Source organism: Telmatherina bonti (genome assembly GCF_933228915.1).
Source record: "Telmatherina bonti genome assembly, chromosome: 15".
Lineage (NCBI taxonomy): Eukaryota > Metazoa > Chordata > Actinopteri > Atheriniformes > Telmatherinidae > Telmatherina > Telmatherina bonti.
The window spans coordinates 25753672-25766492 of NC_136613.1; the positions used below are offsets into that span (position 1 = coordinate 25753672).

Genomic DNA, 12821 nt, shown 5'->3' on the forward strand with positions numbered 1-12821 from the left:
AGAGGATGTCCACTTAAAGTTTTGTTTATTGACTCTTCTGACATGTCATTTAAACTGGGCTGCGTGACGATGAGAAACCGGCTACTGTCACTAGCAGCTCATATACACATAACAAAAAGCCAAAATAAAATCTAAGAAGAAGATTAAAGTTTTATAATTCAGGGCACTGAAGCAACAACATGGCTCATCCCAAATACAACATTCACATGTTAATTCTTGTCACAGCAGAATAAATTCTTCCAAAAATATGCACATTTCTTTCTCCCAAAGATCTAATATTTAGCTTAGAAAATTCCTTCAAATAAAATTCCAGCCAGTGTTTTATGGCATGCTTGCATATCTGAAAGAAAATAAAGTTTAAATAAAATCCCATTTTTTTTAAATTTCAGAGAAAAAAGATCTGTACAATTATTATAAATAGTTTGATTAAACATAATCCTGTCTTCATTATAAATGCAGTCAGAAATCTGCATACAAAATGAATCCCTTCAAAAAGCAATTTCACACATTCCTGCACATCACCAGTCAGGATCTTCACGTTTTGCAGTTCACATTCATAAAGTGAAAGAATATCTAAACAAAAAATTGAACAAATTATGTAAATATCAAAATATGTGTTGAGAAAAATTCAAAGCAGAGGCACAGCAGAGTTTTTTTGTTTCAACTTTGGCCCCAGTTGTTAGTTTTCTTCTTGTAAACAAATTCAAATTCTCAGAAAAACAACTATTTCAGTACCAATTTAGAGATTCAGCATTTTTAAAACACTCACATCAAAACCTAATTTTCTTTTGTAATCTGTGTGAAGCAAACAAAAAGGTACCCGAAAGACTGCTGAACACAAGATCAGACTATCAAATATTCTAACACAAAGTCTCTCCTGTTAAACATTAACTTCTCTTCAGCAGCACTGCAAATGATCAACAAGGCCAGAAAAAAAGCCTGTGTACCAAAAGATGGTCAAGAAAAGCTCTTGAAGACTGTCATTGTTTACCAGTTATCCAAAGACTTTAACCGGTGGAGTAAACTATGAAATACCTGGCAAACTATCTAGACTTATCTGTTGTCTTCCTGTGTTTTCAACCAGAATAAAAACTCTTGATTGTAGCTATTTATAAAATAACCTAAACCACTACTCGTGCAAATCTACAGTATATTATTACATGTATGTCACTATGTCATAAAGGTACACAGCTCCACAAGCACATTACAAAATACCACAGCACCTGAAACGACGACAGGACTGGTAGTAAAAGTAGCGTTGATATAACAAAGCAGAGACTAAGTCTTCCTAGTGGTCACAGATTCAGGTTGAGAAGAATCCAAAAAGCCTTAATGCCCCTTCACATTCACCACACAGATCAGCTTTTTCTCACAATGATCACTGTGCAAAAGGAGCCTTCTCCTTCAGCACAGCTCCCTGTGCTACTATCTCCTGTTGTAGAAGTCTTTGCGTCTCCGTAGCTCCTCCAGCACTCGAGCTCTGAACTGGGTCCAGTCTTCATCCTGGAACTGCTGGATCCCCAGCGCCACATGGAGCTCCGCAGAGTGGCTGCGCAGGAAAGGGTTGTACTGCTTCTCTTCACCGATAGTGGAGGGACACTAAAAATGAAGCCAAATACAGTTTTAAAAAAATTATGTCAAAATATGCTTTACATTTTATAACAAACACAGTTAAATGATTTTTTTGTCATGGTGGCCAGTCTTTGCGTCGTAGACACGTCATACAGGACAAGCACGGGCATCAATACAAATGATGAATTAAACCTGAATCCCATTGAGCTGCTTCAGTTTCAGTGTCTTGGCATCGTCTGCGTTGGCTTACCGTCACACTGTCGCAGCTTACTGGGACACTTGGGAACAATGGAGCTATTGTTAATCTTATTAGTAACACCTGCGTTTTCCCTGCTATGACAAGCCAAAATGTTTGCCTGAAGTGAGATCAGCTTTCCTTTTCCTACAACCTTCGCAGAACATAAGCCAGTAATATTTGGAAAGAGAGATCTTCTTTTAAAGCTTCCATTTGAGGATTAAAAACTGGGCATCATTTTCATACAATGAGACACTGACACCAGAAACCAGCTTCAAGAGTGGAGATTTATTCTCCAAACTATGTACCTATCTCATTAGCTCAAACAGAAGCAGCAGGCGCATCCGCTTTAGACTCGTTCTCACACAATTTATCTTTGCTAAAAGCCTGTTTGCATTCACGGCTTCTCATTTAATAAAAATCATGCTCAATTCAGAGAAAACAATACAGTCACACATTTAATAAGTTCAGGGAATAGAAGTTGACAAAATTCAGGGAGGCACAAACTTGCCTCTAGAGTCATGCCGTATTGATAACAGATAAAAAGCAATCTAAATTCTGGATAAGCCCTTCACTGAGCTGAGACCCTTTGCTCCGCTGCAGACTGTATCGCAGATGAAACTCGACAGAAGAGGAGGAAGTGAGAAGCAAGTGTGCATGCAGGGCTTTGACAGCGCATACACTGTATTCAGGTGATAAGCCTGTCTTCCCAGATGCAGGACAACACGTATCCTTTCTGGAACAGCGTGCTCAAGAGGCATAACAATGGCGATAGATCATTCTTACCGTACAAAGCTTCTGGCCCCGCCGCTGAACGACCCACTGATATTTGTTTTCCCCGGCAGCATTACGTGGCTCGACCTCAGCAGCGAAGAGCAAGTTGTCCTCTGCATACTCATGACCTGTGGGACAGTCAGAGGACGCAAACAGAAATGAAATAAAACCCACACGTACTACCGAGAATCTTGAACTCAGCATAGGCTTCTGCGCAAACGTCTGGAAGATTTTGACTGTAGAAAGATGTGTTGAAGTAAAGAAAACAAAAACAACTTTTCTTTTACAAGGTTTCCTCTCTGACTCTGAAAAGACTTTCCTACCAGGCCATAAAAGAGTGTCGTCACTTAAGGAGCCGACTGTGTCCAGAGATGATAACATTGTTGTGGCGCTGCCCTCAAACATCCTACCTGAAATCAATAAGAACAAAACCACAAATTATTTAAACTCTGAGCTGAGTAATCCACAAATTTAAGAAAGCGTTTTATCTGAACGTCACACGAATGAGAGCTTTTCACTGCTGCTGAGATTTCATTTGGACACAACTATTTACATGTCATCACGCTGCAAGGCAAAATAACACTCCTGACTCCCCAGCTGTCTGTAGGACAGTTACTCCAGTAAATGTTAGAATAATAATAATAATAAAAAAAAAAGACATTAAGCTGTTTGTAAACTTGGGTTTATGTTACTGTGCAAAAACATCTGTTTACTGCACAAAGAACACCAATCACACAAAATCACATGCACTGCATGCTCACCTAATACAAGCATGTTAGCGACTAGAAGACAGTGAACTTTAGTTTGTTGAGTTTATGATTTTTTTCCTCAAACACCTCCCCACAATCTCTTTTCAACAGAGTAGAAGAATAAAAAATGAAAACCATTAAGAATCTGACCCAAAGGGAACAAACCAAGTGCAATGTGCTCTTGAAATGTGTCGTTTCTTAGTAATACCTTAAAATATGGGACATTATGTAGAACTTAAATAAACGCAACATTTACTGGTTTGCATGTACATATTTCTACTTCTGTCTCTCTGGGATTATCAGTTATCCTACAGATCGGTTGCCAATCGAGCTTTCTGCGATATTATTTGGTGCATTGTAGAATTTTTGAAGACTTTTGTTCATCGCTGTCTAAACTGAGAAAATCCCAAAGAGCAAGGAAGAAATGTAGAAGAAGTGTGAGATGAAGTCTTTCTTCATAACAGACATATATATGCTGGAGGAAACCATTCATTTTGAGGCCTTACTCAAGTATGATAACTAAAGTGTGAAACTTTTCCCCCTTACAGTCCTCACATCTGACTTTCAGTATTTGTTTTAATTGACATCTTATCCTTAAACCTAACACTAGCTGACAGCTTTTATATTAGTCCTCAACAAGAACTTAAACTAAAAGTAAAGTATTTCCTCATAAAACAAAGTCCACTAGTCAGTATTTTCCTCAGTTCTTGCTTTTTATAGAAAAAGACACATTTATACACAATCAAATGAAACTAGTGTTCTTTAAAAGTTCACTGCAAAACTCACCACAGCCTGAGAGAAACACCAGGTCACCAGAGAAAAGGCTGGAGGGAGCACCGACCGCTTGGCCATCCAGGAGGTAGATCATGTGGCCCACTGTGTGTCCAGGAGTGAAAAGGGCTTTGAAGTGCAACCGACCAACTATTACTGAGTCCTTGTGTGAGAGGGGGCTGAAAAGGAAGGGGGGAAAAAAGCCAAATTAACTGTAGTACAGCAGCATTGTTTCACTTCATACTGTGAAGCTTATACATTACCCTAATAAGAGATTTATTACACAGAAAAAATATGAAAAACTGCAATAATTTAGGACAATTACTGAGAAAAAAGTGGCTTAAAGGTAAAGCTGCTAAATCTGTTGTGAGTAAAACAAAAAAGAAATATTTTAATTGATCTGCTCTAAACCTTAATTTTTTTCTTGTTAATCAATTATCAAAATAAACCTCTTCAGTCAGGCCACAGAGAAAATGAAAAAATGTATCATACTGTGGTAATTTACTGTGAAGTCAGCTGCTACGTTTGCTGACAGAAAACAAGACAGGACTCCGTACAGCGAAGTGAAAACTGTGAAGAGCCGTGTGCTGGGACCTACTGTGTGAGACCAGGAATGTTATCAGCTGCGTTTCCGTACACTCGACATGAGCTGTGGAGCCTTTTCAGCCCTTTGTTTCCCCCACTGTGGTCCCTACACAGGGAACAAAAAGCCACAGCGTAACAATCTGGACAATATCCGACATTTTTACAAACATGTTTGAAAATTAATCAAAAGTCTGGACATTTAAACTTATAAAATATGAAGAAATACTTTCATCGGCACAAAAAAACCCCCAAACAAACAAGAAAAACATTCTTATTTCCATGGACATGACCACTTCAGTAAGTTATAAATCCATCACAAAACATGTTTGTAGACATGAAATCTTTAACACAAACCAACACAAAAATAAATAAAATAGCAAGGCTACATGAAATCTCTACAACTCACCAGTGCTTGTGTGTGCACAAGATGGCTTCGAGCATCACTCCCTCTTCTTTGAGGACAGACTAAAAAGTCATAATGAGAACGTTTAAAAAATCTTCACTGGACATTTTAAAGCAAGACATCAGCAACACTGGAGGCAAAACTGCAGTGTGCTGCAAAACCAAGCTGAATGATAGAAACAGTAAATCATAAACATGCTCAGTGCAGGTAGAGAAAGTTAATAAACCCTGCAAGCCGTGGGTACACTGGTTAATCCACACTGACGACCATTTTAAAGTAGATATCAACAATGTGTGTATTTGAATGTACTTGCAGTGTCAAAGAAAAAGCATAAAACTGCACAGTTACCGGCAGTAACAATAAAGAAGTAACAAATATAATTATGCAGCCCTTTTTTGCTATGAATACTCTCTTTTCACACATAAGCTGATTTTAGACAAGCCTTTATATCAGGGAGTCGACACAATACCAAATTAATGTCATATGGACATTCTCACATGATAGTGTCACAAGATAATATCATTTTCAAGTCTTCCAGTCCATGTGTGAACTTTACAAAAGTGCCTTAAGTTAAAAACTCAAATGACTAGCATGTGATATATGCAGAGATCTTACACAAAACTGACTGCAAAGACACTCACCTGAACCGTTTGAGGGTCTGCAGGGTCTACGACAACTGCAACACTGGATGCCGTATCAATTATAAGGTAGCTATAGTTGTCAGACAACACGGAAATGGGAATTATCTTAATACCTGTAAGCATAACAAAAGAAAGACTCGATTAGGTACATGCATGGCCTTATAAGTACAACATTAATATTTTTCATTTAGAAAGGTAAATGTAACATTAGAATCAGTAAAGTATGTGCACAGCTCGTCTTGAAGTAATAGTTATGTGTGTGTGTGCATGTGTATAAGTAATAAATAACTGGTGAAAACTAAAATTCATAGTCGACTGATGCATACCACTGAACTCCATTGGATAAGATGTGGAATGTCCAGCAGGGTAATTCTCCCTGGCTTTCCTCATTTGCCTCTTGTAGTACATGTAACCAAGTCTTGTCCTGGTGTAAAGTGTGTACCTGCAAGACAAAGAAGAAGAAAGAAACAAGGGGTCTGAAATCATTGTGCTTTGGTCGTAGGATTTGTCAAAGCTTTCCCCATATATACCACGCTGAAGTCACACCCACGAAGATTAAACAGGGACTTTGTATTCAACCAAAACGAGTTGTTAAACCACGAGTTTTCCACGGGTTATTATCCTCAAAGTAACAAATCGCTTGAGATAAAACCATTGACTGACGTGTAAACAATGTTACACTAAGTTAAAGTAGTCTTTAGCATATACACCAAATAAAACAGTGGGTACTGTTAGTTTAGGAGAAAAACAAAATATCTGCATGAATGTCTATTCTCATTGTAAATCGTATCTGGGGGATGGACCCCTGAAAATGCTATAGGTAGCTAAAGTGCGCTACTGTTTCGCTGAGAAACATATTTGTTTTGTTATTATATATGGAGACACCGTACTCACGCAATTCGGAACAACGGCTTCTCCGTGCGGGCCATTATCTTACTAAACAATTTCCTCCAAATTACTTGTGCGCTTCGTCTGTAACGAATACACAAACATAAGAAACCGAGGAGGGATGCAGTGGCCAGCAGCGTTACCATCAAGTCGGGAAGCGCCATAGCCTCTGAGCAAAACGTGATGACGTAGTCAGCGTAATGAATCCCGGAAGCGAGATGACTCGCTTAAATTTTATTTTATTTTATTTTATTTTATTTTATTTTATTTTATTTTATTTTATTTTATTTTAACTCGGTCAGATCAGGGTATGACTATGGGAATTCATGGAATTGTATTTCAGAGTTTTGTTGCGAAGCGACAACTGTTGCATTCGAAGACAGCTGGGACATGCGAGTATCTACCTTCAGATTTTTTTTAATTCTCTTTTTTTACGAGCAATAAAAGGAAGAAAATGCTTTAAGAGGGAGGACCTCAATATTTCTCTACCACAGAAAAGTTTGGCACCTCATTTGTTCACCAAATCACACAGAACGAGAGTAATCATTTATTTGGTTTAGAATAATTCAATGGATTTAATAAGATCAAAGTTTATTGATGTTTTTCGCAATAATTGACCATTTTCACACGTAAGCATAGCATTTCAGTTACTGGAACTTAAGACTGACCACATTTAAATACTACCTTGAGATCCTACAATTAATGCTTGTTTTATGTTCACCTTCACCACAGCACAGAAATTGTCCTCATAGTTGTCAATAATTTCAAAATCAGTTCAGTAACAAAGTTTCCACATTTTTCAACCTAAAATAAAAAAGAATGAATAAATAAATAAATAAATATGTCAGCACAGGCATGTTTGTGTGTAATAATCTAAAATGCTGAAGCTAAAATGGGAAAAAATGTTTATTCAACATCTCACTTTAAATTATATTCATTCATGTTAAATTTTCTGTAGTTTTCCCTCTTCTTCTCTTAACATTATTTTTGCATTATACTTAACAGAAGCAGCCTGGCCAACCAGCCTGCAAGCTTTCAGAGAAACAGCAGTTTGAGTTTCAGTGAACATATCCAGTTACAAAGATGACATCTACCTGCGGTGAGAGTCTGCAGACCAGCGAGGAGACAGTACTGGGGTACGTTGTGCTCCTTTTGTAGGCCAGTTAGAGCCACAAGGTAAGTAACTTTTATTGGCTTTTTATGTTTATTATGTGAATGAACTTGACATTAATTACAAAACCAGTTTGAGCTGCTTCCTTCATTTATAAAATTTACAGTAATAGAAACAATCAGACTTTCCAGAGAAAATTACTAGACCTTTGTTAAAGAAAAAAAAAGTGTACATTTAAGCATTTTTATTGTGTTGTAGTTTTCTTTCTATAAAAACAAAATATTGTACTGTAGCTAAGACAATGAAAAAAAGTGTGTTGTATATTGTCTTCTTGTGTCCATCATCCAGCCTTGAGAATAAAAGTGCAATCCTGATATAGAATTTTACTATTCTCTTCAAAGTGGTCTTAAAAAATGACATCTAAAACTGATAGTCCACCATCCTATGAGGACGCGCTGCATCATCCCAAGTCTGGTGACTACCCCTACCAGTCACAACATGGCAGCCCTCTTCCCCCACCTCCATCTTACAGCCCCAGCCCCGGCATGCCTGGGTACTGGGGCCAGGGGGGCGTCTACCCTCAGGCCAGCATGTATCCAGGCTCAGGCTTCTGTCCATCTGGGATGCCCATACCCACTCTGTCTGCCGGACTGCCTGCGTCCAACCAAGGTTTTGAAGCCTTAGCACACACTTTGACCAAGCCACAAACATTTCATTTAGTTTCCAAAGGGGGAAATGACGATTTTGCTCTTCCTAATTCTGCAGGAGACATGGATGATTATTTCAGCACCCAGTGGGAAAGCACATCTGTTCGGCATGCCTTCATCAGAAAGGTAAGAATTTTTCCCACTCCTCATGCCACACACAAAAACAGAAACTGTCTTGTCCTGTTGCTGAGAGTGACACTGTTTTCATTCTGCTTGCTTAACCTCAACTTTTGTTTTTGTGTTTATGGACAGGTCTACTTGATTTTAACTGCTCAGCTGTCAGTCACCTTTTCAGTTGTAGCTGTCTTTACTTTTGTGTAAGTCTACTAGTTCATATTTGTACAACAATCCCTCTTGTTGCATAAAATGTTTGACAAAGGAAAGGAGTGGTGCACTCCTCGGTGATCCATTATTAACTGTGCTTACACAGTGACCCAGTGAAGGAGTTTGTCATCAAATACCCTGGCATCTATTGGGCATCTTTGTGAGTTACTGTCAAGCATTAGCAGCTAAGCCTTTAGTCCATTTAGTTAATAAATAGTTATACTAGGAAAAAAAAAAGTATCTGCAACTCTTCATTATTCATTATAATTATTGTTATATAGTGACATTGATTTATTTCTCCATAGTGTGGTTTATTTTCTGGTTTACTGCATTCTCATCTGCTGCAAAGAGCCGAGGTAAGCAATGCCTACGTCTGAATAACTTCATAACTAGCATTGTTTTCTTTTTTTCTTTTTTTTTTTTTTTTTCAAATTCCCATGCATGTTTTGGTTAGGAGGCGTTTTCCATGGAATCTTGTGCTGCTGGGGATTTTTGTAAGTATTGTGTACTAAATTACGGGACATCTGAGGGTCCAGCAGACCCATACAGTAACACCAGGTGAGAAGTTCTTACGTGAGAAGAAGATTGACTATGTGAAAACAAAACAAAGGTAGCCAGTCAGTCAGAAAGGTGTAGATACTTTCTGAATGTTTTTCAAGACGCACTGATGGTCACCGTATTGTATCTTCCAGACTCTTGCCTTGTCTTACATGGCTGGAACAATTTCAAGGTTTGTCTGTGGCTCCAGTTCAAGCACTTTTTCTAAATGTGCAAATATACTAATAAGATGTCCTAAAATGCATCTATTTATTCTGTTTTGATTACACTGTATGCATCTTTTGCAGCTATTACGAAACAAGAGCAGTGTTTCTGGCGATGGGTATAACAGCAATCGTGTGCATAGCTGTGACAATCTTCTGCTTCCAAACGAAGGTACATGAAGATGTAAAACATTTCACTGCAGCTCAGTAGCCTGTGGCTTGTTAGAGGATGTCTTTGTTGTCAGTGTAAAAGAACTCCTTTGTCTCGCATTACAATGGGGCACAGAGTTCCTTTAAATATTTATAACATTTTGGGATAAGAAGTGAATCCAACTTTTCTGTGTGATGCAACTGGAGATACAGGAGTTACATTTTTGGCTGGTACATGACAAATCCAATCCACTTTTTGATATATCTATGCTTTTTTTTTTTTATATTTTAAAATTTACTCTGATCTTATTTCCAAATGATTCTCCCTGCTCCTTTATGTAGCTTGAAGCACATCAATTTCCCTTTCATCCAGTTAATGGCTCGTTTCTCATCACAGGTGGACTTCACTTCCTGTGGGGGATTTCTCTGCATCGCTGCCGTGTTGCTCATGATCGTTGGGATTGTTACAGCTATTGTGCTTTCCTTCAAATATGTGAGGGCTCTTTGGTCAAAGCCTTTAGTTTATTGTCTGTCCTCAGTTCCAGCTGCTCAGACAGGGTGCATCAGGGCAACCAATGTTACACTAAGAGGCCTTTTTTTTTTTTATGTCACTCGACAGGTCCCCTGGCTCCATATGCTCTACGCTGCAATCGGAGCCATCGTTTACACTCTGGTGAGTCCACCCAGGCATGAATTTATGGAGAGCTATTCAGCATGGTATTACGAGGGCGTTGTTGAATAACAGAAAGGGTGATAGTGCTGAATTACAGAGTAATTTGGTAGATCTAAATAAGAAGCTGACAACTTGCTATTTCTGGAGCCTTAGATCTTCAGTCTTGTCTTCATGTTGGATCAGTCAAATTAAAACTGTTTACCACCCAACAAGCATGCTCGAGGAAACTCATAGCAACATATTTAGATAGCTGCGTGGTGAACTGGTAGGGCTTGAAGGTTTTCTGTTCCCTTTTGATGTTTTTTTGTTTTTTTTAAGACTCGCCACAAGCATGGGTCTCGACATGATGTTTTATTCACTCGTTTTATGATTTATCTTTAAAACTAATCACATCTGTGAAAAAGAAAACATGTGCTCTTTGATTCTGAGATTTTACATTTCGCTCGATAATAAGAGTCTGAAACATCTGATAAGACATGAGTAGGTGTGAGCAGCTCCACAAAGGCCATTGTTCTTGCAGTTTGTTGGTCTGAAGAGTTCAAATGTGTGTTAACACAACGTCGAGGAGGAAAGACATCAGCAAAAAGCTGTGATGTGAAGCAACTGTTGATGCCCATCAGTGTGGGGAGGAAGATAAAACCATTTCCAAAGTGAGAAAGATGATTCACAAGTGAAAATATTCCAGAGAGAGAACGTTCCAACAAGTGGCTGTCCCCACAAGTTTACCCCAAAGTCAGATTGTGTGTTGCTCAGGGAAATGACAAAAACCCCTCTGCTACATCTCAAGACTTTCTAGGCCTCAGTTAGCATGCTACATTTTAATATTCAGTAGCATAAATGCAGAACTTGCTGAAAGAATTCCTGGAAGAAAGCTTATTTTCTCTCCAGAAAACATGGCATCATAGTTCAGGTTTGTAGGGTTACAGTCTGCCAGAGGGTTTTAGGAGCGGGTTCAAAACCCACCTTTTTAGTTTGGCTTTTACTTGATTTCTACTGTTTCATTGATCCTTTCTCTTTGGGATCATCCAGTTTTTCCTTTGTGGGCTCTGTCTGTAACCGGGGTGGTGGCGGCAGACTGGGTGCAGTGCCGCTTGTGCCTTGGTGGGAGCTGGCGTTCCAGCTACATCTCCACTGGGCGCCTGGGCCTGTGTTCCTATTCCTATGGTTGCTACCAATGTGCCGCCCGGGTGCAGACAGCTGCTCTGATGGGATGTGTGTGAGTGTGTTTCTACTCTGTCTGTAATATTTGTGATCGGAGGGTTTGTTGGGCAGGAATGATATTCAACTGTAAAGTTCTTTAAGTCACATATTATTCATAAATAAAGTTTGAAAGTGGATGAATAAATTTAGGGACAACTGTTTGTACCCTGCGGCATTAAATGAGATTTGTGTGAATACTTATGAGGACAGGATGGAGAGTGTGAACATTTTAGAACTTATTATGCCAACATATTATAGAGGTAAAAACATGACAAAGCATTTTTAAAAATGTGATTTATTTCAACATTTGTAGTTTTACTGCTGCAGATTGAAATCACTGTTTAATGTGGTCAGATACTCATCCCAGCAAGGTAGCTTTTCCCAAGACATTTCTTATTTTCTATTCCATCTTTCTACATTCCCTTTACATTTTCAGGTCAAGTTAAAGAGCTTCAAAAAAAAAAAAATATATATATATATATATAAATACATATATAAATACATATATATATATATATATATATATATATTTTTTTTTTTTTTTTTTTTTTTTTCACTATTTTTGTCTCTTAGGACTACAACCTTTAGAGTCTCAAAGGTGCATGTACATCTGGAGATTAAACTTGATGGCTACTCAGTGTAATGTAAATGTGTAATGATTCACTGAGCTGGTCTCAGACATGAAAAATCAATATCAAATGCCATGGCAGTAGATCAGCCAAGTTAAGTCAATCTGGCCGAGTGATCAGTGTATGAAGCTAAAGGGAAAATGTATGAATGAGATGACAAAATGTCCAACTTGTTACACATTTAACAAAGTCATTTCTTCCTCTCTTGTCCCCACTTCAGTTTTTAGTGTACAACACACAGCTTCTTATTGGGAATCGCGAGTTGGCCATCAGCCCAGAGGAGTACGTCTACGGAGCGCTTTCTCTCTACGTTGATATCGTTCACATTTTCCTCTTCATACTTCAAGTCAGTGGAGCAGCAACTGAGTAGACAAAAGCTTTGAGGACATTTTGTCATCTAGAGTTTGGACTTACGGAGTGTTTGTTGACAGTAGTGTCACACATCAGGTTGAATCACCTCTATCAGGGTTGAGATGACTGTATATAGCTGTATTTATATGTCAATAACACTGAAGCACTTTGAAACAGGGCTGTAGTTTTAAGCTTTGAGTAACCAAGTATGAATGAAGTGACATGCTTCAGCTTTGCAGTATTGTTGTAAATCACTATTTATGTTCATGTTAATCGATGAGATTTGTGAATTTATTT

General features: G+C 38.3%; 2 protein-coding genes across 2 annotated transcripts; one reads left to right on the plus strand and one right to left on the minus strand.

Moving 5' to 3' along the window:
* Positions 1–857: 857 nt before the first annotated feature.
* pnkd (PNKD metallo-beta-lactamase domain containing) lies at positions 858–6782 on the minus strand (the record flags this gene model as incomplete). Its single annotated transcript, XM_079254834.1, has 9 exons — positions 858–1599; positions 2594–2709; positions 2905–2991; positions 4117–4280; positions 4700–4792; positions 5093–5151; positions 5731–5843; positions 6057–6172; positions 6625–6782. The coding sequence occupies 9 exons, from the start codon at positions 6780–6782 to the stop codon at positions 1426–1428; spliced, it is 1080 nt and encodes a 359-aa protein (XP_079110960.1). The 3' UTR covers positions 858–1425.
* Positions 6783–8142: 1360 nt separating this feature from the next.
* On the plus strand, positions 8143–12543 carry LOC306766982 (protein lifeguard 3-like; the record flags this gene model as incomplete). Its single annotated transcript, XM_079254855.1, has 11 exons — positions 8143–8398; positions 8495–8562; positions 8689–8753; positions 8867–8920; positions 9066–9116; positions 9215–9254; positions 9453–9490; positions 9606–9693; positions 10069–10164; positions 10291–10344; positions 12394–12543. 11 exons carry the CDS (start codon positions 8143–8145, stop codon positions 12541–12543), a joined length of 960 nt encoding a protein of 319 aa, XP_079110981.1.
* Between the last annotated feature and the right edge of the window lie 278 nt (positions 12544–12821).